Source organism: Dipodomys merriami, unplaced genomic scaffold (assembly GCF_024711535.1).
Source record: "Dipodomys merriami isolate MVZ:Mamm:240054 unplaced genomic scaffold, mDipMer1.0.p SCAF_4, whole genome shotgun sequence".
Lineage (NCBI taxonomy): Eukaryota > Metazoa > Chordata > Mammalia > Rodentia > Heteromyidae > Dipodomys > Dipodomys merriami.
Genome location: NW_027205603.1, coordinates 41,368,385 through 41,392,280, shown reverse-complemented (window position 1 = coordinate 41,392,280; position 23,896 = coordinate 41,368,385). Strand labels below are relative to the sequence as shown.

Here is a 23,896-nt window from a genome sequence, read left to right as displayed (position 1 = left end):
GCTTTCATCTATTTCATATATTGTTACTAATATATACATACTTATATATATATATATATATACACACAGAGAGAGATGTATATATGTATATCCTGTAGTATCTCATTTGGTTCTGTATTTTTAGTACCCAATATACGGCACATATAATTAATGACTGTAATTAATAATTGGAAATAAAGTCATAAGCCTCCACTAGTACTGTTATGCAATTGAAATCATACAAGCAATTAGTCCACCTATGAGTAACTATGACTTTCTTCCAGCATTTGTGTGAGTGGATCTTCCATCCCCTTCCTCTATCTTGACTTCTGTCTCTTTTCTCATGCCCTTATTATCCATCTTCTTAAATTTAAACATTTCTCAGTTAATTCAATTCTACAAGGACAAACTAAAGGAACTACTTGGTTAGAGATTATACTACTCTGGTGGGAACAATTTATGGCAATATAGATGCATTTTATTAGTATTTTTAAAAATAGTGCAACGTATACTTGCCCTCTAACTTTTTCTTATTTTTATTTAAAGCTAGTCATGAAAGTTATATTCTAAGCACAAAAGCAAGTGAAACATGAGCATAGTTATCTAAGTCAACTCTTAAATTGGTGGGCATATAAACTCTGTTCATGGGATAAGGGGCAAGATTATTTTACTCTGTGTTCACTCCAAACAAAACTTCACAGGGGCTGGGAAGTTGGCTCAGTGGTAGAGCACTTGCCTTGCATGCATGAGGCCCTGGGTTCGATTCCTTAGCACCACATAAGCAAAAAGAAAAGAGCCGGAAGTGGTGCTGTGGCTGAAGTGGTAGAGCGCTAGCCTACCCAGGCCCAGAGTTCAGAGTTCATGACTGGACCACCCCCCCTCAAAAAAAAAAAACAAACTTCTCAGGGTCATTGTATAATCTGCATCTATTCTCCCATTGTTTTTCTCTACAAAGTTCAGGACTCACACATGAGAAGAAATGGATGAAATCCAGAGTCATATAGAAGCAACTTCTGAAATACAAGCATCTGTTCATGGTTCAGGAGAAAATTTCCACACTTTCTTTTTTCAGTTCTAGAGGCATTTTATTTAACAGGCAAAAAAAAAAAAAAAAAAAAAAAAAACAAGGCTGAGAATATTCTAAAATATTTTATGACCGACTCACATCTCTTCACAGTTCTTAGCCTCTCTCTCATCTCTGACTGCCAAGGGCCATGTCTGTCCATTATTGTGGTGGTTACGCTGTGGACATCTGCTCTGCCTGGTCAGGCTCCATCATTCATATCTCTTACCATTAAACAGCACATAAAGATTATTTGGTATTATAGCTTGACTGTTAAAGAGAACTCATAATCAAAGTTTACAATAGTTCCAAAACCTCTCCACTCTTCTATGGGATGTATATCTATTTTTTTCTTCTTGATGTAGGAGAGTGATTTGATACACACTTTGGTCACAAGGTTGTTTGATGGCAGGAAATTTTTAAGGAAAACAGCATATTCTGAAAGTCCATTACAAATGGGGGAGGGAGATGCTACTTACCTGCAGTTTCTCAGTGGAAATATAATAAGTACCCATATAATGAAGGAAGAGTTTTGTCTTGACCACTCACTTATTTCTTGCTTCATTATTGGCCAAATAAATAGTGATTTGAATTTGACATCTTTAGGAAGAATTTCTTCAAGTAGCTTATTTTAAAAACAGGGAAATTTTGGTTAGGCTTTTGGAAGTCAAGCTCAGAATCAGTTTTCCAAAGGATCAGCCCATTAGGCAATTTAATTTTCAAGAAAATGACTCACCCACAGAGGTTAATGGATTTTCCAGTGTAAAGTTATTTGCCTAGACTTACTAAGTTCTTGGATGCCAAGGTAACAAGTTAATTACAAAGCACAGAAACTAACAATCTTTATTTTAACTTATAGGAAAATAATGCAATCTGAAATTATGCTCAATTAGAATGTAATAAGGACAAGATTCTTTTCCACAGATGTTAACATACTAAAATGTGATAAAAATAAGCATTTTGTTAGCACAAATAACATATTATATGTTTGCATGACCTACTGTATTTTTCTTTCCAGTGCTAGGGTTTGAACTCAACACTTCATGCCTACTCAGATTTCTTGCTCAGCTTATACACTATCACATGAACCATGCCTCCACCGTGGGTTTTTGCTGGTCATTTTAGAGACAGAGTCTTATGGGATTTTTTTCTGGGGTTGGCCTTTAACTGAGTCTCATGGACTTTCCTTTCTGTGGCTGGCTTTGAACATCTAGTCAGAATCTCAGCCCCCTGACTAGCTAGGATTACAGGCATGAGAGACTGGCACCCAGCATTATTTCTTCCTTTCTGACTTCTAAACAAAGGTAATGTATGGCTCTCAGAATCTAAATCTATATTAGCTTCATGAAGGAAATTCAATTGATCTTTAAATGTTATTTTTCAGATGGCCTCTGGCATTACTATACTTGACATTCTTGTATTATAAAATTTATTGAACTTTGTGGTCCATTACAACAAATTTACAATGTCATAAGGTTGTCACCCAGAAGAACAAAGCAGACTACTGACTTCCCCGATGATTGTGGCTGTCCAGTGCTTTGCATAGTTCTGGTCTCCAGGGTCCTGGGTGCTGATCTGTTCATGCTCACTTCACCTCATGCTTTGGTGCCAGGTGCTGGGGTCCATTTCAAAGCCAGCTGTGGTGTCACCCTCTGACTCACCTGCTATATGAAATCTCCAAAGCCGCTCACCAGCTGCCCTTGAAGCTTACAGAATTTTCACTGTTAATAACTATAAACATTCTGATCTATTTAGTAACTTTAGTGTCTTTTTCTTGCTTGAAGTGGCTGGTGTAAAATGAAAAAGTAACAAGCAACATGGAAATGTATAAAGTAGAAAATGGAAAGAGCCTTCCATAATTTTATTCCTCAAAGTTAGCTGTTGGCATTGGTTGGGTTTAAGACAAAGACAAATGTTTATATTTTTAAATATTCATAATCTCATACATTCATCTGATATTAATAAATCACTTTCAAAATTAGATGATGGCATACATAAGATGTGCTCCTTTTTTAAAAAAGTCAATAATTTGGATGAAATTTCACACATATTTCTAGTATATTACTTTACTAGTAATACTTGGATTTCATTCTGATCAATGTTAAGCTTCTAGTATAGCTGAATGTCACAGGCTCACTGCTACTTCAAATACAGAGAGCATTAAATGAAGTTATCTCAAGAAATTCTAAAAAGAAAGTATTCCTGTAATTGAAATAAAGAAAAATAGCCTTTGGGATTTCCACAGAATTTGTGATTTCCACAGGAAACAGATGAGATCTTAAGTTTATATACAGTGAGAAACTGGACTAAAGTCTACTTCAGACACCTGCGAGCCCCAAAGAGTTGAAATTACATTAAAATGTGACTAGAAACTGGGATCAGAAAACTTCTCTCCATGGAGCCAAGAAAAGAAGCTTGTCTTGCAGTTTTAACCCTCATGGGAAGAGAATTCAGGAGGCAGAAACACAAGCTCATGCCTCCTGGAGTTGCCACATATGGACTGGCAAAGCTAATTGAGAAATTAGCATATCTTAGCCGGTGCCCCTGGAGTCTGAAAGAAGCACTCTGAGTATTGCTGTAACCAGGGTAAATGGATCTTATTCTCCACTAAATTAGATCAGAGTGAAAAATTATAGGCCACATAAATGTAAACAATCATGAGGTTATAAAAACAAACAAGAGTATACTCAAGTACTTAAAGCAGAGATGCACTTTACAGATTAAATTTATGTTCATTTAAAATGTGGTTCAACTCATGTCTGTAATCCCAGCTACTCACGAGGCTAAGACCTGAAGGATCTTGATTCAAAGTCAGCTTAGGCATAGAAGTCCACATGATTCCATCTCCCAAATGACCAACAAAAAGCCAGGCTCAGGTGTGGTTCAAGTGGTACAACACCAATCAAAGAAGCAAGCAAACTGAGCTATTATGAGGCACTGAGTTCAAACCACACTACCTGAAAGAATTCAGAAGCAGGTAGAAAGTCTGTAGCAGACGTATTTCACCAAGCTTATGTTATAAACTAATATAGGGTTTAACTAGAGAATATTTAGCTTGTAAAAGATATTCTCATATATCTTCACAATCATCTGTTTTTCAGTTATACTAAACATTCAAAAATACATATGTAGGTTTTCTATTATGTTTGGGTAATTGTGATGCTCAAATGCCAGCAAAACTACTGGACTTCTTTTCTTTTAGAATACCATATATTTGAAGATAAGACTTGAGGTAATTTGGACATTGTTTTATTCAGTTTCTTTACCAACTTCAGTTAGATATTTTATCTCATATCATTTACATCTTAAAAAATCACCAATTTGGGTGTTTTAATTAACAGTATGTATTAATTATATATTAAGTTGCTTTTGTTTTATACAGAATGAATGGATAAATAGTATTTAAAGCAATCTTACAGGCAATATTGAAAGATCCCTAGGGTTTTTAAATTTTTTTACTAAACTATCTCCTTAATGAAAATGTTAATGAAGAATCCTAATTTTAAAGTAAAAATTGTGTATTGAGCTGGGAATGTGGCTTAGTGGTAGATTGCTTGCTTAACTATTATGCTTGCAGCCCTGGGTTCAATTCTGCAGTACTACATAAACAAAGCCAGAAGTGGTGCAGTGACTCCAGTGGTAGAGTGGTAGAGGGTAGCCTTGAGTGAAAGAAGCTCAGGAACAGTGCCTGGCCCTGAGTCAAGCCCTAGGACTGGCAAAAACAAAACAAAACAAAACAAAACTGTATTGTCCTAATTGTATTGTCCACAAAAGAAAAAAAAAGAAAAACATTGTATGTATAGTCCCTGTGTTTTGGACTTTACATACCTTAAAATATTGAGATATGGATGGGTAGGAGCAAAGGAAACTTAAAAAAGGAATTCAGAGGCCTCATATTTTTTGTATTTTTATATCAAGTGAGAACAACCTTGACTCAGTAGGTGAAATGAATGTTCTCATTTTGCAAATATTGGAGGAAAGCTTCCTGTCTTAAGATATACTCAACTTAGGAAGAAAAAGAGAGTAGATGTTTGCTTTATGAAAGGTTGGTCAAAATTAAAAAGAATTTACCAGAAGAGTATCTTGATTTAATGAGTCCTGGCAATTTTTCATTTTACAATATTTGGTAAGATGTCAAGGTCACAGAAACTCAATGACTGCACTCAACAAAGAATATTTGTTTACACTATTTGCAAAGACCTTGATTGCTTTTAATAATATAACTTTAGTGTTAATTTTTAATTTTATGTAATTATGAGAAAATAGCCAGAAAATATAAACCATGACAATAGTTTTTATGTTTTTCTTTTATCATCTCTGGAATGTAATTTTTATATATTTGCTTCAATGTCAATTCTGAGAAGGCCTAAAAATTTTTCCAAGTAATAATCAATATTAAACTATGTAATAAAGGTAGTGTCATTCAAATAGTTCTGATGTTTTTAAAAAGGGACATAAATCATGTAGAGGATTACATTTTGATTATCAACAAGATGAAGATAATACATGCATGCAATAGAATAAAATGAGTTCACATTAGCAAGCTGAAATATCCTTTATACTAATGAAATCTCTAATCTTCTGTGAGAATAGTAGACTAAAATATATAGGAATTTTATAAATCTGTTCTGCTATTGTATGAGTTGTTTCATTTTGAAAGTTTATTCAAACTTAATGATTATTTATGAACATGTGAAAATTCTCTGCAAAGATCTTTTTGCATTCTGATCATTTTAGTATTTTACTAAAAATTTAAGACTGTCTTACATTTATAGCTGAGAACTACATAGTAGAAGAGGACTTACAAGATATGTATTTTTAGCATCTTCTATAATTACAATCAATTCCAGAGGTATTAAAACTGGTGTATCCCCTTTTATTAAGCCCTAGAGTTGGATTATTTATTTATTTATTTTGTTGGTCGTGGGGTTTGAACTCTGGGCCTAGAAGCTGTCCCTGAGCTCTTCAGCTCAAGACTAGCACTCTACCACTTGAGCCACAGCACCACTTCCAGTTTTCTGGTGGTTAATTGGAGATGAGTCTTATGGACTTTCCTGCCCAGGCTGGCTTTGAACCTTAATCCTCAGACTTCAGCTTCCTGAGTAGCTAGGATTACAGGCATGAGCCACCAGCACCAGGCAAGTTGGATATTTTATTCTCTGATTAATTTCATACTAAGCTACCTTTGCACTATAAATTGATAGGTAGCATTTAAAACATTGTTACAGAAAAAAAATCTACTTTTAAAATACTGCTACTGTCTGTACTGTAATATTTTCACTTACCTAATACATGTGAGAAAATAAATCCACAAAAATACAATTAAACAATTGAATAATTGACTATTAGTCAGTACATATTAACCATGGCAGATATTTTAATAAGCAAAACAAGGACCATTAGTTTCATTTACATGTACTAGTTCAACTAAAAGATTTTTCCTTTAAGTCAAATCAATTTTATTAAAGAATGTTTTATACTATGTCAGCTAATAGTTATGTCTTTTACTTTTTATCACTTTACAAGGTTTACAGAGTACTTCTCATGCATAATAAATAAACTTTTCAGCCAGTTTCAGTCATATATGACAGTAAATGCAACCCTCAGAAACACATATATTGTGGCAAACTCATTCTACAACATATTATGGATTCAAAAAAGGTATTTTAAGTACCAAGCACCTCTATGCATCTTATAATCATTCTCTGCACTTTAACTTGATTTCACACAAAACATCAAGCAATTAACACTTGTATTTTCCTCACACAGACACAATCATTGTTTCTCTGCAATCAGTTTTTAAAATGGAGAATTTTATATGTCATTATGTTAGAGGATACCCCAATATACGTGGACCATTCATGTTATTACAGGGAAGTTTCATCTTAGAAACCAACCCCTCCTGCTGAGATAAAGTGAGACCGTGTAAAGTAGAAACCTTTCACTATTTCTCATTGTCCAACTTGCTCAGTACACATAGTAATATGTCTTGAATGGGAAAAAATGGATACGACCAGTTATTAATTGCTCATCTTTAGATAGGTTCTAAAACCTAATCGTCTCCAAATTGGAAGAGTGGGAGTGTGTGAACAGAGAGGCAGAGATACAGTGAGCTCCATGAGCAAGAGGACAACTGAATCTCCTTAAAGAATCCTTTGATCACCTCAGTCACTATGACTGACCCAAGCAGAGGAATGACAGGCACAGTCACCAAAGATCCCATACATATATGAGCAAACCTTCACAAGATGCACCTGCTGAACTTACACCTACGAGTGCTTAACAGATACAGAGGAATCGGGCTCTCTGTGAAACTTCCTCTGATCACTGTATTACCTCTCTCTACAACAGTGGCTCAATCCAGTTATCACAGGTGTACTAACATAGGAAGTTCCTGCAAACAGATACCATTATTATTTTATTTTTACATCCCCAGGACCAAGCCCAGTGCCTAGCACCATAGAAATGCTCAGTAAAATGTTGTTGAGAAGTTTGAAAGTACCATGGCCATATCTGTTACAACAGCCACATTAATGATTTAGAGATAAGATTTAATCATTTAAAACAAGGATCAACAACACATAGTGAAAATGTCATGACATTGTCATCCAGTGGAATGAATACAGTTACTATGCCATCAGAAAATATCTTCAAGCCTGATGTCATTGACTAAATAACACCTTTGTAAGTCCATGCATGGAGACATATGTGATTTATTATAATGAAATGTGCTTCAATTGTACCTTATGTAGCCAGGTAGCCTTATAAGAGTGAACTACTATTAACAATACTTAAAACCAAGAAATATGAAAATGGATGGTTCTCCCCTGACCATCTAGGATTCCATATTCTACAAGCAAAAATTGTTTGATGGTGGTTTAAATAATGTCACTGAGTTAAAACATATTGTGGGTTTTTTTTTAATGTGGCTCACAATGAAATAAAATTTCATTTCCCTCTTTCAGAAAATTGATTTTCCAAAGTGAATCTCCACTTAAAAATTCTATAAAAAGAGCTGGGAAGGTGGCTCAGTGGTAGAGCGCTTGCCTTGCATGCATGAGGCCCTGGGTTCGATTCCCCAGCATCACATAAGCAAAAATTAAAAAAAAATTCTATAAAAAGATTTCTATTGGGGCAAAAACCCTACATTTGCTTCACTAAACATATTTTAAAAGGTATCTTACAGAAACAATATTAATAAGGTTTTCATGAAAATAACAATCTCTTGAAGACTTTGAAATCTCTGCAAACTTTCCTATCATTTATGGAAGACCTAAAACATTAATTTTTCTTTCTTTCTCTTGCAACATCTTTCTATCTTTCCAAAGCAGCCTAAAGCAGAAGAAAATCTTTAGGTGAGGGCTGAAAATAAATTTTGGATGTACAGACAGCAGGTGTGATCAAGGCAAGTATTATAGAATAAAGCAGACAGATTTGAGTTTTTATCACAATCACACAGAATAAAGCTTGATTAAGCTATCAGAAGATAAGAGTGCTGTGTACATAGAGCACAGAGTACAGTCTAATAAAAATTTCACATGCTTGAGTTACTTCAATGTCCTTCTTACATGCAACTTCATCAAAGTCTAAAGTAAAGAATGTATATGCAATATGCTTTCTTTCCCCCAAGACAAAAACTATTCAAAACTTAAAAATTATCTTAATCATTGGACCCTTTTACAATATCAGAGAAGAAAAATAGAAATGATTAATTTTTAAAATTACCCAGCAACTCCATTGCATCATCCTCGTTATCAATATCTTCTTCCGTGACGGATGGTGTAGGGCTGTGGATGGACTCGAAGGAATCCTGAGACAGCATTGCTGCCAGCAGTTTCTTATGTTGCTGTTGCTGCTGTTTTAATCCTTTGGTCTTGGGCTCCATCTTTAAGCTGAGGAAATAGATGAATGTTGTTAAGCTAGGATGAGGAAGGAAATCTATACACTATTGTTCATTGTAGCCTTTCCTTTTGTTAGGCACGTACATGAACGTATTATCTTTAAGTTGTCACCATGGAAAATGAAGATAGAGTCCTTCTTTAGACCCCTTTTGATACCTCACTGAAAATTCTGATGTCAACACTGAGGAGATAAAAAACTTCTGCACCCACTTTAAAAAGTTATCATTTGTCCTATGATGGTTGACATGTATAAATTAGTGTACTGCTAATGGAATTTTTTATTTTTCCAGAGGAGCTAGACATCCAGATTATTATTCCCTGATGTACAAGACAAATTAATATCAAATGAAACACATGTATACAAAATGTTATATTATGCTAAGATTAAAAAAATTAACTTTTATATGTATGCCTACCATTTTGGGGAGGGCCATGTGTGTCCAGACCATTTGTTGAAAGGACTACACTTTCCCCTATTAAATTATCTCACAATAGTTATAAGGCTTTTAGTATCTCTTCATATAGTTTTCTTAATGATTCTTCTTACACATGTGTGATTTAGCCCAATTAATAGAATTTGTATTAATATCAACATATACCACTTGGCCTGAAGTGTGGACACCTTCCAATATATAGTTGTGTTGTATTAATCTTATTTAATAATTATACTTTGCAGTCGCTTTGTCTACTCATAAGTATTAATTTCTAGAACTCATGAGGATGGTTGTCCATGTACATATTTCTGTAGTTTTTCTTTCTTCTTTATGTTCCAAGATTTTTTTTCTTTTTGTCATTTTATTTCTGTCTAAGAATTTCCTCCAATTGGGGCTGGGAAGATGGCTCAATGGTAGAGCGCTTGCCTTGCATGCCTGAGGCCCTGGGTTCGATTCCTCAGCACCACATAAGCAAAAAGAAAAAAGCCAGAAGTGGCGTTGTGGTTCAAATGGTAGAGCGCTAGCCTTGAGCTGAAGAGCTGAGGGACAGCGCCCAGGCCCAGAGTTCAGGCCCCACGACCGGAGCCCCCCCCCCAAAAAAAAGAATTTCCTCCAATCCTTCTGGAAAGGAGTATCTGTTAGCTGGCTGTTCTACCTGTTTTCCTCTGCATAAGGAGTCCTTACACCTCTTCATTCCAGAAGTGTCATTACACCATATAGAAAACTTGCAGCTGATAGTTGCATTCTTTTGATACTTCCTCCGGTTCCTTATTTTCAGATGAGAGATCCACAGTTATTCAAATTGTATTCCTCCTTTCAGTAATTTGATCCTTATATCTGGCTGCTTTCAAAATCTCTGTCTCTCTCTCTGACTGTCTCTGCCTCTGTGTTTCTGTGTGTGTGTGTGTGTGTGTGTGTGTGTCTGTTTGTCTCTCTCTCTCTCTTTCTCGCTCTGTGTCTCTCTCTCTGTCTCTCTCCCCCACCCTCACCCCCTCTCTTTCTTGCCGGTCCTCGCGTTTGAACTCAGGGCCTGGGCACTATCTCTGAGCTTCTCTTGCTCAAGGCTAGCACTCTCTTTTTTTGATGTTGCTTTCCAAAAGTTTATGATTTGCCTTGCTGTGAAATTCCTTGGATTCATCCCATTTGGGATACTCAAATGTCTTGCATCTGAAAATAATATCCTAGGTGATGTTTAAGAAGCTTCCAACTCTTATAACTTCCCATTTTCTTTCAACCCCCTCATCTTTTCCTCTGTTTCTGAGTTTTTCCCACATTATTCTTTTCTATCTTCTTCAGAATGGGTAAATTTGATGATCTGCTCTCAGTAATATCTTAGTCTTCCCTACTGTACTGCTGAGCTCATCCAACAAGATTTTTTTTTAACTTATGTGATTTATCTTTCCAGTTCTAGAATGTCCACTTTGTTCTGTTCTTGTAACTACTTTTGTTTTGCTAATATTTTATGCTTGTTACAAAAGAATTATTAATTACTTGTTGAATTGTTAATTACTTGCCCTTAGTTTCTTGCCAGATAATTCTACCATGGGATTTACTTCAATGCTGGTATTGAGGTAAATCATTTTAACTGTGATTTCCTAGGTTCTGGGTATGAATGGTATTCAGATACTTTTCAGCCCAGTGCTGGTGGCTCATGCCTACAATTCTAGCTACTCAGGAGGCTGAGATCTGAGAATCATGGTTTGATACCAAGGGGTCAGACAAGTCCTCACAACTTTGATTCTGACTAACCAGCAGAAAGCCAGAAGTGGAGGTATGGCTCAAGTGGTAGAGTGTCAGCTGTGATAGCACAACAGCTTTGAGTTCAAATCCCAGTACTATCATACATACTGGGAGGTAAGGAGGTAGGTAGGCAGATAGAAAGGTAGAAAGGTAGGTAGGTAAGTAGGTAGACAGACAGACAGACAGACAGACAGACAGACAGACAGACAGACAGACAGACAGACAGACAGACAGACAGACAGACAGACAGACAGATAGATAGATATTCTTTTACTTTCATCAGTAATAGCTAAAAAGATTATTTTGAATTTTGGCTAGTCTGGTAGGAAAGAAGTGATATTGCACTATTACTTTAATTTGTAGTTTTGTGTGTAGTAGAAGGTTGAGCTTAAACCATACTTTAATCAACATTCTTTATAAATAAATGTCATTTTAGAATATCCTTAGTTTTACAATGCATGCAATTTTATAATGGTAGGGTTATTTCTTTGTTCCTGGACTTGAAATATAAAATAGTCCTCTTTATTTTTCCTGGTACCAAGTTTAGAACTCAGGGCATTGCCTTTGATCAGCTTGCTTGCTCAGTGAAAATTAAATGATATCTTTTGTGAACTATCTCCTGAATGTGTAGAATTCACTCTAGAGTACTGTAGGCAGAATCTATGCTCTTACTCAAACATTAATGAGTCTCCAGTAAAGCTACAACTCAGGCTTCTTGCTGATTATTTTACAGACTTCTCTGCATGAACTGTCCTCAAACCATGATCCTCTGGATCTCAGCATCCTGACAATCTAGGATTACAGGCATGAGCCAGCCACTAGCACATAGCTACACACACACACACACACACACACACACACACACACACACACGTATATATATGTATATATATATATATATATATATATATATATATATATATATATCTTCTGTACTGTTTCCTCTTTCTTCTTCTGATATATTTTCCATCATGGATGGTACTTATCACTAATTGAGTTAATGTTAAGTATGTTTCTATCCACTTGGTTTCTCTCCATAGAAGATGAACATTTCCAGTTTTATTAAATGACACATCAGAAGAAATTTTTGTGCTTTAATGAAAAGGATAATTTTTGAAGCAAAAGTTAATTTACTTTTGTTTTTAATATTTAATATATTTATAAATTATAGAATTTCTATTAATGTAATGACATAGTTACAATCTAATAACAATGCTCTGTTAGCAAAACTCATTCATCAGATCTATAATATTTGTGGTTATTATTCTTATGCTAATAAGTTGGTTCAGCTTTAAAAGAGCCTCATTAGTGTTCCAGGCTTGATAAACTTGTTTACAAATTCACATTAAGATTTAATGAGTGATTTTGGGAAATGCATTACTCAGTTATTGCAAAGTTTAATTAAGAGGGTTTAAGATGTGATTATATAGGCTTATCAATTTTATTTACATTTATATTATAAATGTGTGATTGTTATTACTTGACATGTGCAATGAATATATATGGTTTCTTGCTAACTATTAGATAAGCTATCACACACACGTGGTAAGTGACAAGCATGAAAAGTCTTCAGCCATTCTCCAACACACTCATCTGCCTCGTATGAACCCCTCTTCTTCTGTTTGTACAGATGCTTCAACTGTTTTTGTAAGCTCTGTTAATTCTGAATGTAAGAATCTAAGAAAGATATGGAAGAAAATGCCCATTCCCACATCCACACAACATAGTGCATATTGTTTCAAGAAATTCACAGACCTCTTCAGGCCCACCAGAGACCATTGAGGACTTCATGGTAGCATCTCATCTTTTTTCTATCCATTTCTCCACATTATCCTCATTCTCCACGTTCGCAACTACCTCTACTTCCACAAACAATGGGAAATATCCAGTTAGGGTAAGGAGGGAAAGCTATAAGCTGTAAGTTACCCTTTCTGTGAATGAAATTTTATTTGGCAGATGCCTCATGACAGACCTTTCTTCCTCCTTCACTCATGTCTATTGATAGATGTGTTTTGACAACAACACAACAATCAGATTTTTTCTGTGGAGTCTGGAATGTCACTCTGCATCTGAATGTTTAGGATTGTTAAATTATAGTCATGGTCATTACTACTTAATGGGAAAGTTAATACAATGATTATAGACTCATGATTTAAAATGTCTCCCCAAATTACTCTTATTGGCCAATCAAATCTAATGCAATGTGAGCTTTTCATAAAAATTCAGGGATCTTGTTTTATATTAGAAGATAAGAGTGCCACCCATAATTTATCACTGTTTTCTACATTTAGTTGGAGCACTTGGGTACGCTTTGGTCATTTTTTTCCCACTTAATTGGTAATAATCTCAACATATAATTTAGAGAAAACTAAAACTGGATACAAGGAGATTCTACTAGGACTGGAGAAAGGATTGCCCTTTACTGAGCCTTCCAAGGGGAATTAGCAGTTACTGAAGCAAAGAAGGAAATGGAAGCAGTGGTATTTCCAACAAATAGCCCTGGTGATTATTAACTGAAAGCAAAATGAAAGTCAAAATTTCTATATTTCATATTTAAAAACCTAAATATCTACCAGTGAATAAAGATAAATGTGTATTGAGTTCTGTAAGTCTGGTGTTAAAAATAAAAATTACCTTCATTGACAGGTAAAATTGAGCTGGCATTTTTCAAAAGAAGATAAGTGAATTTTTTAAAGTATTTTTCTTCTCCTTATAGAGGACACTTAAGCTATTTAAATAATTTTAAAAGTTATTTCTCATAGAAACAGAACCATGTTTCTAGATGCCTCGAGCATATTAATGAGTAGTCTGAGACTTTTTTCCATCAGCCAAGTGATACATCAAAGCAAAGCACCCAAAAGCTATTACATTTTATAAAATACAATTTTCTCCTTGGGGAAAAAATTATTGGTTGATGCTTAATTTCTCTCTGCACAGGAAAAAGTCTTCTGTAATGGCCAACAAATGACACCCATGAAAGTTCAAGTTGCTATTACTTTTTTTTTTCAGTACTAGAATTTGAACTCAGGGCCTGGAACTGGCTAAACAGGTGTTCTACAACTTGAGTCACACCTCCAATCCTTTTTGTCTGTAGTTACTTTTCATGTAGGGTCTTACATTTTTACCTAGAATAATGCTGTGCTGTGATCATCCTATCTACAGCCTCCCACAATCCCACAGTTGGGACCATAGAAATACATCACTAAAACCAGCTTATTTGTGAAGACAGGAGTCTCATTAACTTTTTGTCTGAGATGACTTCAAACTGTGATACTCCTGATCTCCTTCTCTAGAGTACCTGGAATTCATGACCTGAGTCTCCAGGCATGGCTTTCTGTCACATTTTAATGTGTTTTCTCAATCTTGTATAATTCATGACTCCATGATTTGCCATCTCAATGTCCTCCAAGTTTCCATTTCTGTGTTGAGTCATTCTCGTTAAGTTGGTATTATCCCCAAATGGTAATGCTGAATATGATTTTTCTAGTAAGTATTATCTAGACATTATAGTGATCATGTTGGAGTAATCTACCTACCAGTATTCTAATGCTTGGGACAAATCTCCTGCCACCATTTTGAACATCAGAGTTCTGAGTAAAATGGGAGTTATATGAACTTGAAGTTCATGTTCATAAATCATAGTAATTTAAAAACTAAGGAATGCTAATGATTATATTCAATCATAGTTACCAATTATAAACTTAAATTGTTCCAAACTAAGTTTTCCCTTTCTTGATGTTTATTCTACCTCTTATGGTCTTATTACACACTTTGAGTTTTCTTCTGTCTCATAACTACTTATATCTTTCTACTATGTAAGAATTCCCCTTTCTCCAATTCCTAATAGCTTGTCATTCACTTAAAGTAGGTCTTGACTTACAGATTGTAACACTGGAATTTTATCTCTATTTTTTTTTAGTAGCACAAAATTGGTGATTTCCTAGATGTGAAGAAGAAAACAACCAAAGCCCCAACCCAAGACCAAGACTAATAACTTCCTATTTTAAATGGAGCAATTGTTTCACTGACAGATAAAATTCTATGTATCTATTGTGCACAACACAATGTTTTGCTGTGTATATATATGTATGTATACATATATATATATATATATATACAATTGAGAATAATCAAGTCCAGCTATCATTATGATATTAAAAGTCTAACCATTTTCTCTATAATTGCTATCAAAATCTTCCCTTGGTTTATTTTGCGCTTGCCTTTCAGTAAGATAGAATCTTACAAGACATTTCATCTCACCTTCCTGCAGGGCTACAGCTGCTCTCTTCACTTTCCCATTGGTCATTTTTACTTCTGGGAACAGGGGGCTGCAGCATTTCAGCAGCTAGTGGGTCAGCATCATTGTCTTCTCTTCCAATCCATTCTCCAATCACACGGGGCCTCAGAAGAGAGGAATTAAAAGCCACTGTTTCCTGAGGAGAAAAAAAGAATGTGCTGCCTTAGATTGCCTTTTCTTCTTCCTATGCAGGAAAATAACCTTGCCTAGAGTTTTGACTGTTCACACCAAAATATTCTTTTTTCTTTCTAAATTGATGTGAAACATAGTTCAGTCCATTGGCACTCAATGACTTCTCCTGTATAATTTGTTCTAGTTCTTAGATGTGTCTGTGATAGAGGATCTGAGGGCCAATCTCGGATCTGGATCCAGAAGACCCCCTGTGTTTTCAGAAAGAAGGGGTGGGCTCAGCAATCATGGTAGAAGGAAGAGAGTGATGTCAGCCTCACATAAAGAAAGAGCATAGTTTTGCCACTGGGAAATGGTAATTAATTTCTCTGGAGGAAATTGCAGTGATGTCAGGGAATAAAAACAAGAGGGCCAATGTCCAAAAGGGTGCATTCGAAAGGAATCCAGACATTCATGGATACAGGAGAAAGGTCTAAAGCAAAGCATTATTGGTGACAGATAAATCATTAAAAAATCATTTTCCATAATTGTGAAATAAGGGGATATATTTATTCAGTTGGGCTATGCAGCTATGAAATAATACTGCATGATATTGCATAATATTGAATATGTGATTGCTAGGACTAGCAAGTAAAAAGGGGCTGTTATAAAGCCATGCTCCTAAGATAATTTAATTTATATTTAAAAAATTCAGACGGGTCTATACTCATCATTTACTCACTGATACATTCATTTCTCTTCATTCTCCAATATTTATTAAAGCTTATTTATTAAAACAAACTGCTTCACATGTTAGACAAAACAATAGTAAGTAAAACCAATATTTCAGCCTTATCTGAATGGAGGACTACATGTGATTTTAATTTTTTGAATTAGTATTCTGTATGTCTTTCCAATACCACTGGCTAGACACTGAAATATATATGTTGACCTGAGAAACATGTGCTTTGTTTACATTATCTTAAGTGAAAAGCTTGTATATTAAAAGAATCTTGAAAAATTCCTTTAAAATTTGGATTTATGGTGTTCTGAGACTTCAAAACTCACCAAACATGCAAATTCAACACACACAACATATTCTTAACACAATGTTATAATATATGAATATATAAATGCAATATTTAGTTAATATATAGATGTAGTATTAAAACATCATATGATAAGATACAACATTCATTCATGTTAAAAGCTCTGTAGAAAATAGGAATAGAAGGAACATTCCTTAAAGCAATAAAAGACATATATGACAGACCAATAGCCAATATTATACTTAATGGGGAAGAACTACAACCAATTCTCCTAAAATCAGGAACAAGGCAAGGATACCCACTGTCTCCACTACTCTTCAATATAGTCCTGGAACCCTTAGCCAGGGCAATAAGGCAAGAAAAAGACATTAAAGGGATCCGCATAGGGAAAGAAGAAGTTAAACTATCCCTTTTTGCAGATGACATGATACTCTACCTTCATGATCCCAAAAACTCCATCCCCAAACTCTTAGAACTTATAAATTACTTCAGCAAAGTAACAAGACAGAAAATCAGCCCACAAAAATCAGTAACCTTCCTGTACACTGACAATGCACAAGCAGAGAGGGAAATAAAGGAAGCAACCCCATTCACAATAACCGCCCCCCCCCCCCCGCAAAATAAAATATTTAGGAATTAACCTAGCCAAAGATGTAAATGAATTATTTAATGAAAACTATAAAAACATAAAGAAAGAAATTACAGAGGACACCAGGAAATGGAAAGACCTTCCATGCTCTTGGATAGGGAGGCTTAATAAAGTGAAAATGGCCATATTGCCAAAATTAATATACAAATTCAATGCAATTCCTACCAAAATCCCAATGATGTACATTTCTGAAATACAGAAAACAGTCCAAAAATTCATATGGAAGAACAAAAGACCTAGAATAGCCAAAACAATTCTAGGCAAAAAGACAACATGGAAGGGATCTCAAAGCCAGACTTCAAACTCTACCATAGAACCATCATAACAAACACATCCTGGTACTGATACAAAAACAGACCCACAAACCAATGCAATAGAATAGAAGACCCAGGAAAAAAACCACACACCTACAGTCAGCTGATATTTAACAAAGGAGCTAAAGACATAGAGTGGAAAAAATACAGCCCCTTCAACTACTGGTGCTGGGAAAACTGGGTGGCCACATGCAGAAAACTAAAAGTGGACCCCAGCCTATCACCATGCACCAACATCAACTCAAAATGGATTAAAGACCTTAACATCAAACCTGAATCTCTGAAACTACTGCAAGATAGAGTAGGAGAAACACTTGAAGTTATAGGCACAGGCAGGAACTTCCTGAACAGAGTCCCAGGGTCACAACAAATTGGAGAGAGACTCGACATATGGTACTACCTTAAAATAAAAAGGTTTTGCACAGTTAATGTCATAGCAACCAAGCTAGAAAGACAACCAACTAATTGGGAAAAAATATTTACCAGCAATATATCAGACAAGGAGTATTAAATATTCAGAAAAAAATATTTACCAGCAATATATCAGGAAAGGAGTTAATATCCAGTATATACAGGAACTCAAGAAACTAATCCCTCCCAAACCTAACAAACCAATTACTAAATGGGCGAGCAAACTAAAGAGAGACTTCTCAGAAGAAGAGATAAAAATGGCAAAGAAACACATGAAGAAATGTTCACCATCCCTGGTTGTGAAGGAAATGCAAATAAAGACAACCCTGAGATACCACCTTACCCCAGTCAGAAGGGCCCACATCCTAAAGTCAGCCAATGACAAATGCTGGAGGGGATGTGGAGAAAGAGGAACCCTATTACACTGCTGGTGGGAATGTACACTTATACAACCACTTTGGAAAGCAGTCTAGAAGGTCCTCAGAAAGCTAAATATTGACCTGTCCTATGACCCAGCCATACCACTTCCAGGCATCTATCCTGAACAACAGGAACCAGTATACAAGGACACATGCACCTCCGTGTTTATTGCAGCACTGTTCACAATGGCCAGGATATGGAAACAACCCAGATGTCCCACCACAGATGAATGGATCCAAAAATTGTGGTATCTATATACATAGAATATTATGCAACCATTAGAAAGGACAAAATAATGGCATTTGCAGGGAAATGGATGGAACTAGAAGAAATCATGTTGAGCAAGGTAAGCCAAGAGCAAAGAGACAAATGGCGCACATGGTCTCCCTGATAACTGGATGTTAAATCCAAAACGTAAGATGATACAACAAAATTAACAAGACTTAAGGAACAAAGGACTTCCACTCATCTGGTCGAATCACTATTAAATAACCCCATGCTGCTGATCACATATATGGTATATATGTGCACACCAGAGGGAAGCCAGGAGGACCACACAGAACTAGAGGGAATCAGGGAAAAACATACAACAGCGGGACCCATCAACTGCACTGGACATTGATCAAAATAAACTAAGCAACTCAATGGCAGAGATGGGAGGGAGAGAACTAGTGGGAAAGAGGCAACAACAAAACGAAAGAAATGTACATATCACCCGATATGGAAGAAATAACCGTATGGTCAAAGCTCATAGAATTCATAAATGTTATAGACCGTGATAGACAATTTGCCCCATGAAAGTTAGAATGTGTTTGTGACTTTAACTAAGCATCACTATCCCACAACACTATGAAATTTGGGGAATTTATGTAACCACTTAATCACAATAAAGAATTTGAAAAATAAAATAAAATAATTACTAAAAAACTCATATGAAATGTGACTTAGAACATTTTGGATGAACATTTCTTCAAGTGACAGACCTAGCTACACTTTCTAATATTGATTTAATCTATATGGAAATAAAACATAAATTTTCCTAACATTGTATAACTTCACTAGTCTGAGCTCTGTCCACATTTATGTCTTCCCTGTGAGGAAGACCAAGCAGTCTCATGGATTTCAGCTATGAAATAATGTAACCAAGATAATGTCTTGAAATACTTGAACAGACATATTCACCTACCAAAATTAGTAGCATAGCATTAATGCATAGCAATAAAAATCAACTATAGTGATAAAAGTTAAACATGTTCACTTTTGAAATCAGATTAAGGTAAATTTAGTAAGAAAAGCATATCTGGTCAGAAATTCTCCCCAAAGTATGGCCTCACCCACAAGAAGCTCACATATCCAAGAAGCTAGCTCTTTATCCAGCCTACTCTTGGAGGAAATTTGCTCTCAATGGCAAATCTACAACGAGATCCACTGTGTTCACCACAGATTATATACTGTTATAACTGGATCTTAAAAGGCCCCCAAAGGCCATGTATTAAAAGCTTGTTTACCAGCCTGTGGTGTTATTGGGAGATGTAGGAACCATTAAAAAATAGGGCCAATTGGAAGGAAGTTCTGTGGCCAAGAGTGTGCTCTCAAAGGGGATATTGGGACAGACCTCAGCTCATCCTCTTGTTCTATGTATCCCAGCCACCATGAGGTGGACAGATTTGTCTTACTCTGTACCATGATGTTCTGCTTTACCATAAGACCAAAGCAAGAAAGCCAAGTGACCATAGACTGAACACTTTAGTAACTGAAAGCCAAAATAAATCTTTCTACATTTTTAGCTTTTGACAATTAATTAATGAATGTTATTTTTAATCTTTGAATCCATATACATATGTATTCTGAAAGGTTACATACAGTGCATTTGAACAAATTACCTTCTCCACCATATTCTCCTTTCTTTCCTCCCCCAGTTTCCTAACAGTTCTTGGTGGGTTTTATTATGCTGCTCTCATGTGTGTGTGTTTACATGTATTCATGCATATAGGTATATATATGCATACATACAATGTCCTTCAGCCCTCAAGTATTTTTGTCAGAGTTACAGAATGTTGACTAATATATTTCATATATCTAGTGTCTTTTAATAAAAGTGGCTGTTCATCAAAGGCTGAGTTTGTATCTTAATTAATTCTTCCTATCCTAAGGGGATAGGATGTTATTTCTTTATTTTACTCATGAAGTGTCCACTGGATTCCAAGGAATCCCCATGTATTCTTTTGTACAGATATTGGTATGCTTTCTAGATATTTCTTCTCTTTCTATTAACAAAGATGCCTTTGAGAAACTTCCTCAGCTTGCTTCCTTACAGTAAGGAAAAAAAAAAAAAACCTCAAAGGGCTTTGGTCATCTTGAATAGTCTCAGTCACTTTTACTACAGGCTGATATTTTTAGAAATACCAACTATTTAATAATTTTCTGATTTTGTTTGTATTTGCAGGAATTGGAGTTGCTATGAACCAGCAAGTCTATAAATTTCCCCCATTCTAATTTTCTAATAGGAATATTTAATGTAGTCATCACATCCCAGTCCTATCATGATATAGAAATAAAACTAAACTACCACTCATGCATAACCATTAAATATGGAAAATTCAAGGGATTTCAGAGACAGCTTATAAATTAATGTCTGTTCATCAAGTTTACTAAATTCAAAATAACATTTAAAAATCATTTCAGTACTGTGTATGTCAGCAGATCTAAAACGGAAAAAATAAAAACAACACTTATAAGTGCAGCCAAAAATAAAGGGTGTTTGGAACCAGGTTAAGAAAAATTAGCTTAACCCACAAAAATCAGTAACCAACATTGTATCAAAGACAAGTTAAATGGGATAGCATCAAACTGAAGAGTTTCTGCATGGCAAAGGACATAGCAAGATAAATAGAAAGCCCACACAATTGGAGAAGATCCTTACTAGCTATGCATCAGACAAGGCCCTCTTAGCTACAATATACTTAGAGCTCAAAAAAGTACTCCCTTCCTGCAAAATAAATCCTCAAGGAAACAACCCAATTAATAAATGGTCTAAAGATTTAAAAAGAGACTTCTCTGAAGAAGACATAAGAATGGGCAATAGACACATGAAGAGAGATTCAACATCTCTGGCCATAAAAGAAATGCAAATCAAAACAACATTGAGATTCCATCTCATTCCATTTAGAATGGTCATTATCAAGAAAACTAACAGTAATTGGCAAGGATGCTGGAAGGGATGTGGCCATGGTGGGAATGTAAACTTATTTAACTACTTTAGAAAGCAGGATGGAGATTCCTCAAAAGACCAAATATAGAGCTTTCCTATGACCTAGCGATCCTACTCCTGGGCATTTATCCAAATGAGCATAAACCAGGCTGTACTAAAGCTGTCAGCACAACCATGTTCACTGCAGCATCATTTACCATAGCCAAGATACAGAATCAACCCAGATACCCCTTAGTGGCTGAATGGATCAAGAAAATGTGGTATACATAAACAATACATAGTCAATGCTTCCATCAGAAAGAATGACATTGCCCTTCATAAGGAAACAGAAAGACTTGGAAAAAGTTATACTAAGTGAATTAAGTCAGACCCAAAGAAACAGGTTAAATGTTTTCCCCCATTTGTAATAATTTAAATGTGCCTATAAGTCAACCCAATGGATAGTAAAAGACAAATAATTACACTTGGACATGATTAATAAACAGGACTCTAAACATTCACACAGTGAGGCCAAAGGAGGATATTCTTAGGAGAGGATCACAAGGGCTCAATAGCTATGTTTATATGATCATATAAAATGATCTTTACCAAAATGAACTCCAAGAAATAGAAGCAAGAGATTTTTTTTATTGTACTGTTTACAGGGGTTTTTTTTCCTTTCATTTTTTTCCTTTGGTTTATTCCCTCTGTCATTGTTTTTGATTTCTGTACTCTTCACTTGGTATATAAATTTATCAGATTTGAGGCAGGGAAGGGGAAGCACAGAAACAGTGGGACAAAGGATGAACCAATTTAGCAATGACAGTCACTAGACACTAAAACTTTGGCAGAGGGAAGTTGGGAGGGACAAAATAGGAAAGAATGAAGGAAAGAATGACAGTGTTCAAAAAGAAATGTACTCATTACCTGACTGATGTAACTGTAACAACTCTGTACATCACCTTACAATAAAATGTAACAAAAAAGAAGTAAATATATGCATAGAAGAAAAAAGTTCTTTTATGAGTTGATAAAAAAGAAAAATTAGCACTCTCTTTTTGAATGCAACATATGGTTTCATGATAAAACTTGGTAAATTTTAATTAAAAGTCAATGGATTTAATGTTCATAAAGTGACTCTGGATCGAGAAGATGTCAGTTTTCCCACATCAATATTAAGCACAACACAAAGCCAAATACAATGAATAAACACATGAGCCAATGGAAGAAGACAGAGGCTCAGGTTCATTTATGATGGAGGCAGCAAGGACCCTGAAAAGGAGTAATGCATGGGGAGCTCGTGAGTTCCGACTTCTTGCCATGCTTTTTCAGTATCATCCTTCCACCCATCTAACTCTTTTTGAAGGATATTTTTACCTTGATACAAAATTGAAAAGAATAATAAAATAAATTCCTATTACCCACATATTTTTAAAAAAATCATTTATCAATTTATGGTTAAACTTACTTTGTCTTTCTATTCCCTTTCCTGCCCTGATTCAGTCAAAGTGAATCCTGGTCAGTACATCATGCATTTGTAAGTATTCCAGTATATATTTCTAAAAGAGCACAGTGCTTTTTCATGAAGAAATGTAATACTATTATCTTACCTAACCATAAATAAACAATATTTTGAATGTCAATGAAGATTTAGTTTTTAAATTTCCTGCTTGCCTTAGGGAAATTATCTATTTGCTCAAGTTGTACTCTAGGCAAGCCTCCATATTTTGCAATTGACTTTTTCAGTATTTATTTTTCTATGTTTTGTTTTGTTTTGCTTCATATTTTGAGACAGAATCTCACCACCCAGATTGACCTCAAATTTGTGACCCATCTACTTCCACCTCCCAACAGCTGCAATTATAAAAGTGTGCCAATGTGCTGACTTTTCATACGACTTTTAATCTATACTATCTACACTCTTACTTTGCTTCATTTTCTCTTGTAATTCTTTTTTCCTTTTTTTTGTTGCTCAAAAACCCTGAATTTAGAAGATTTTGTCCTGAAAGTTTCATACAATGTGTACATATTTTTTGCACCCTTGTGATGTGGTGTGAAGCATTTCTCGACCCTTGTAATTTCTGCAAATTACTAAACAGATCTTAAGGAAAGTTGGGGGTTTTTTGTTGTTTAGTTTTAGTTTTAGTTTTTTTGTTTTTTTGTTTTTGTCAGTTGTGGGGCCTGAACTCTGGGCCTGGGCGCTGCCCCTCAACTCTTCAGCTCAAGGCTAGCATTCTACCACTTGAGCTACAGCACCACTTCTGGATTTTTCTGCTTATGTGGTGCTGAGGAATCAAACCCAGGGCCTCATGCATGTGAGGCAAGCACTCTACCACTGAGC

At 35.4% G+C, this 23,896-nt stretch overlaps 1 protein-coding gene and 1 non-coding gene across 16 annotated transcripts in view; one reads left to right on the top strand and one right to left on the bottom strand.

Annotated features, from left to right (window-relative positions):
- Window positions 1-23,896, bottom strand: part of CUNH8orf34 (chromosome unknown C8orf34 homolog) — a 413,720-nt gene that overhangs the window by 212,590 nt on the left and 177,234 nt on the right. For all 15 annotated transcript variants that reach the window (XM_069990879.1, XM_069990886.1, XM_069990876.1 and 12 more), the window contains 2 exons: window positions 15,378-15,550; window positions 8,768-8,934 (listed from right to left, as the gene is read on the bottom strand). In XM_069990879.1, the coding sequence (XP_069846980.1) occupies window positions 8,768-8,934; window positions 15,378-15,550 (340 nt within the window). The remainder of the gene's footprint in view (window positions 1-8,767; window positions 8,935-15,377; window positions 15,551-23,896) is intronic.
- On the top strand, window positions 8,064-8,133 carry Trnaa-ugc (transfer RNA alanine (anticodon UGC)). The gene has a single exon. It is a non-coding gene; the product is annotated as a tRNA-Ala (tRNA).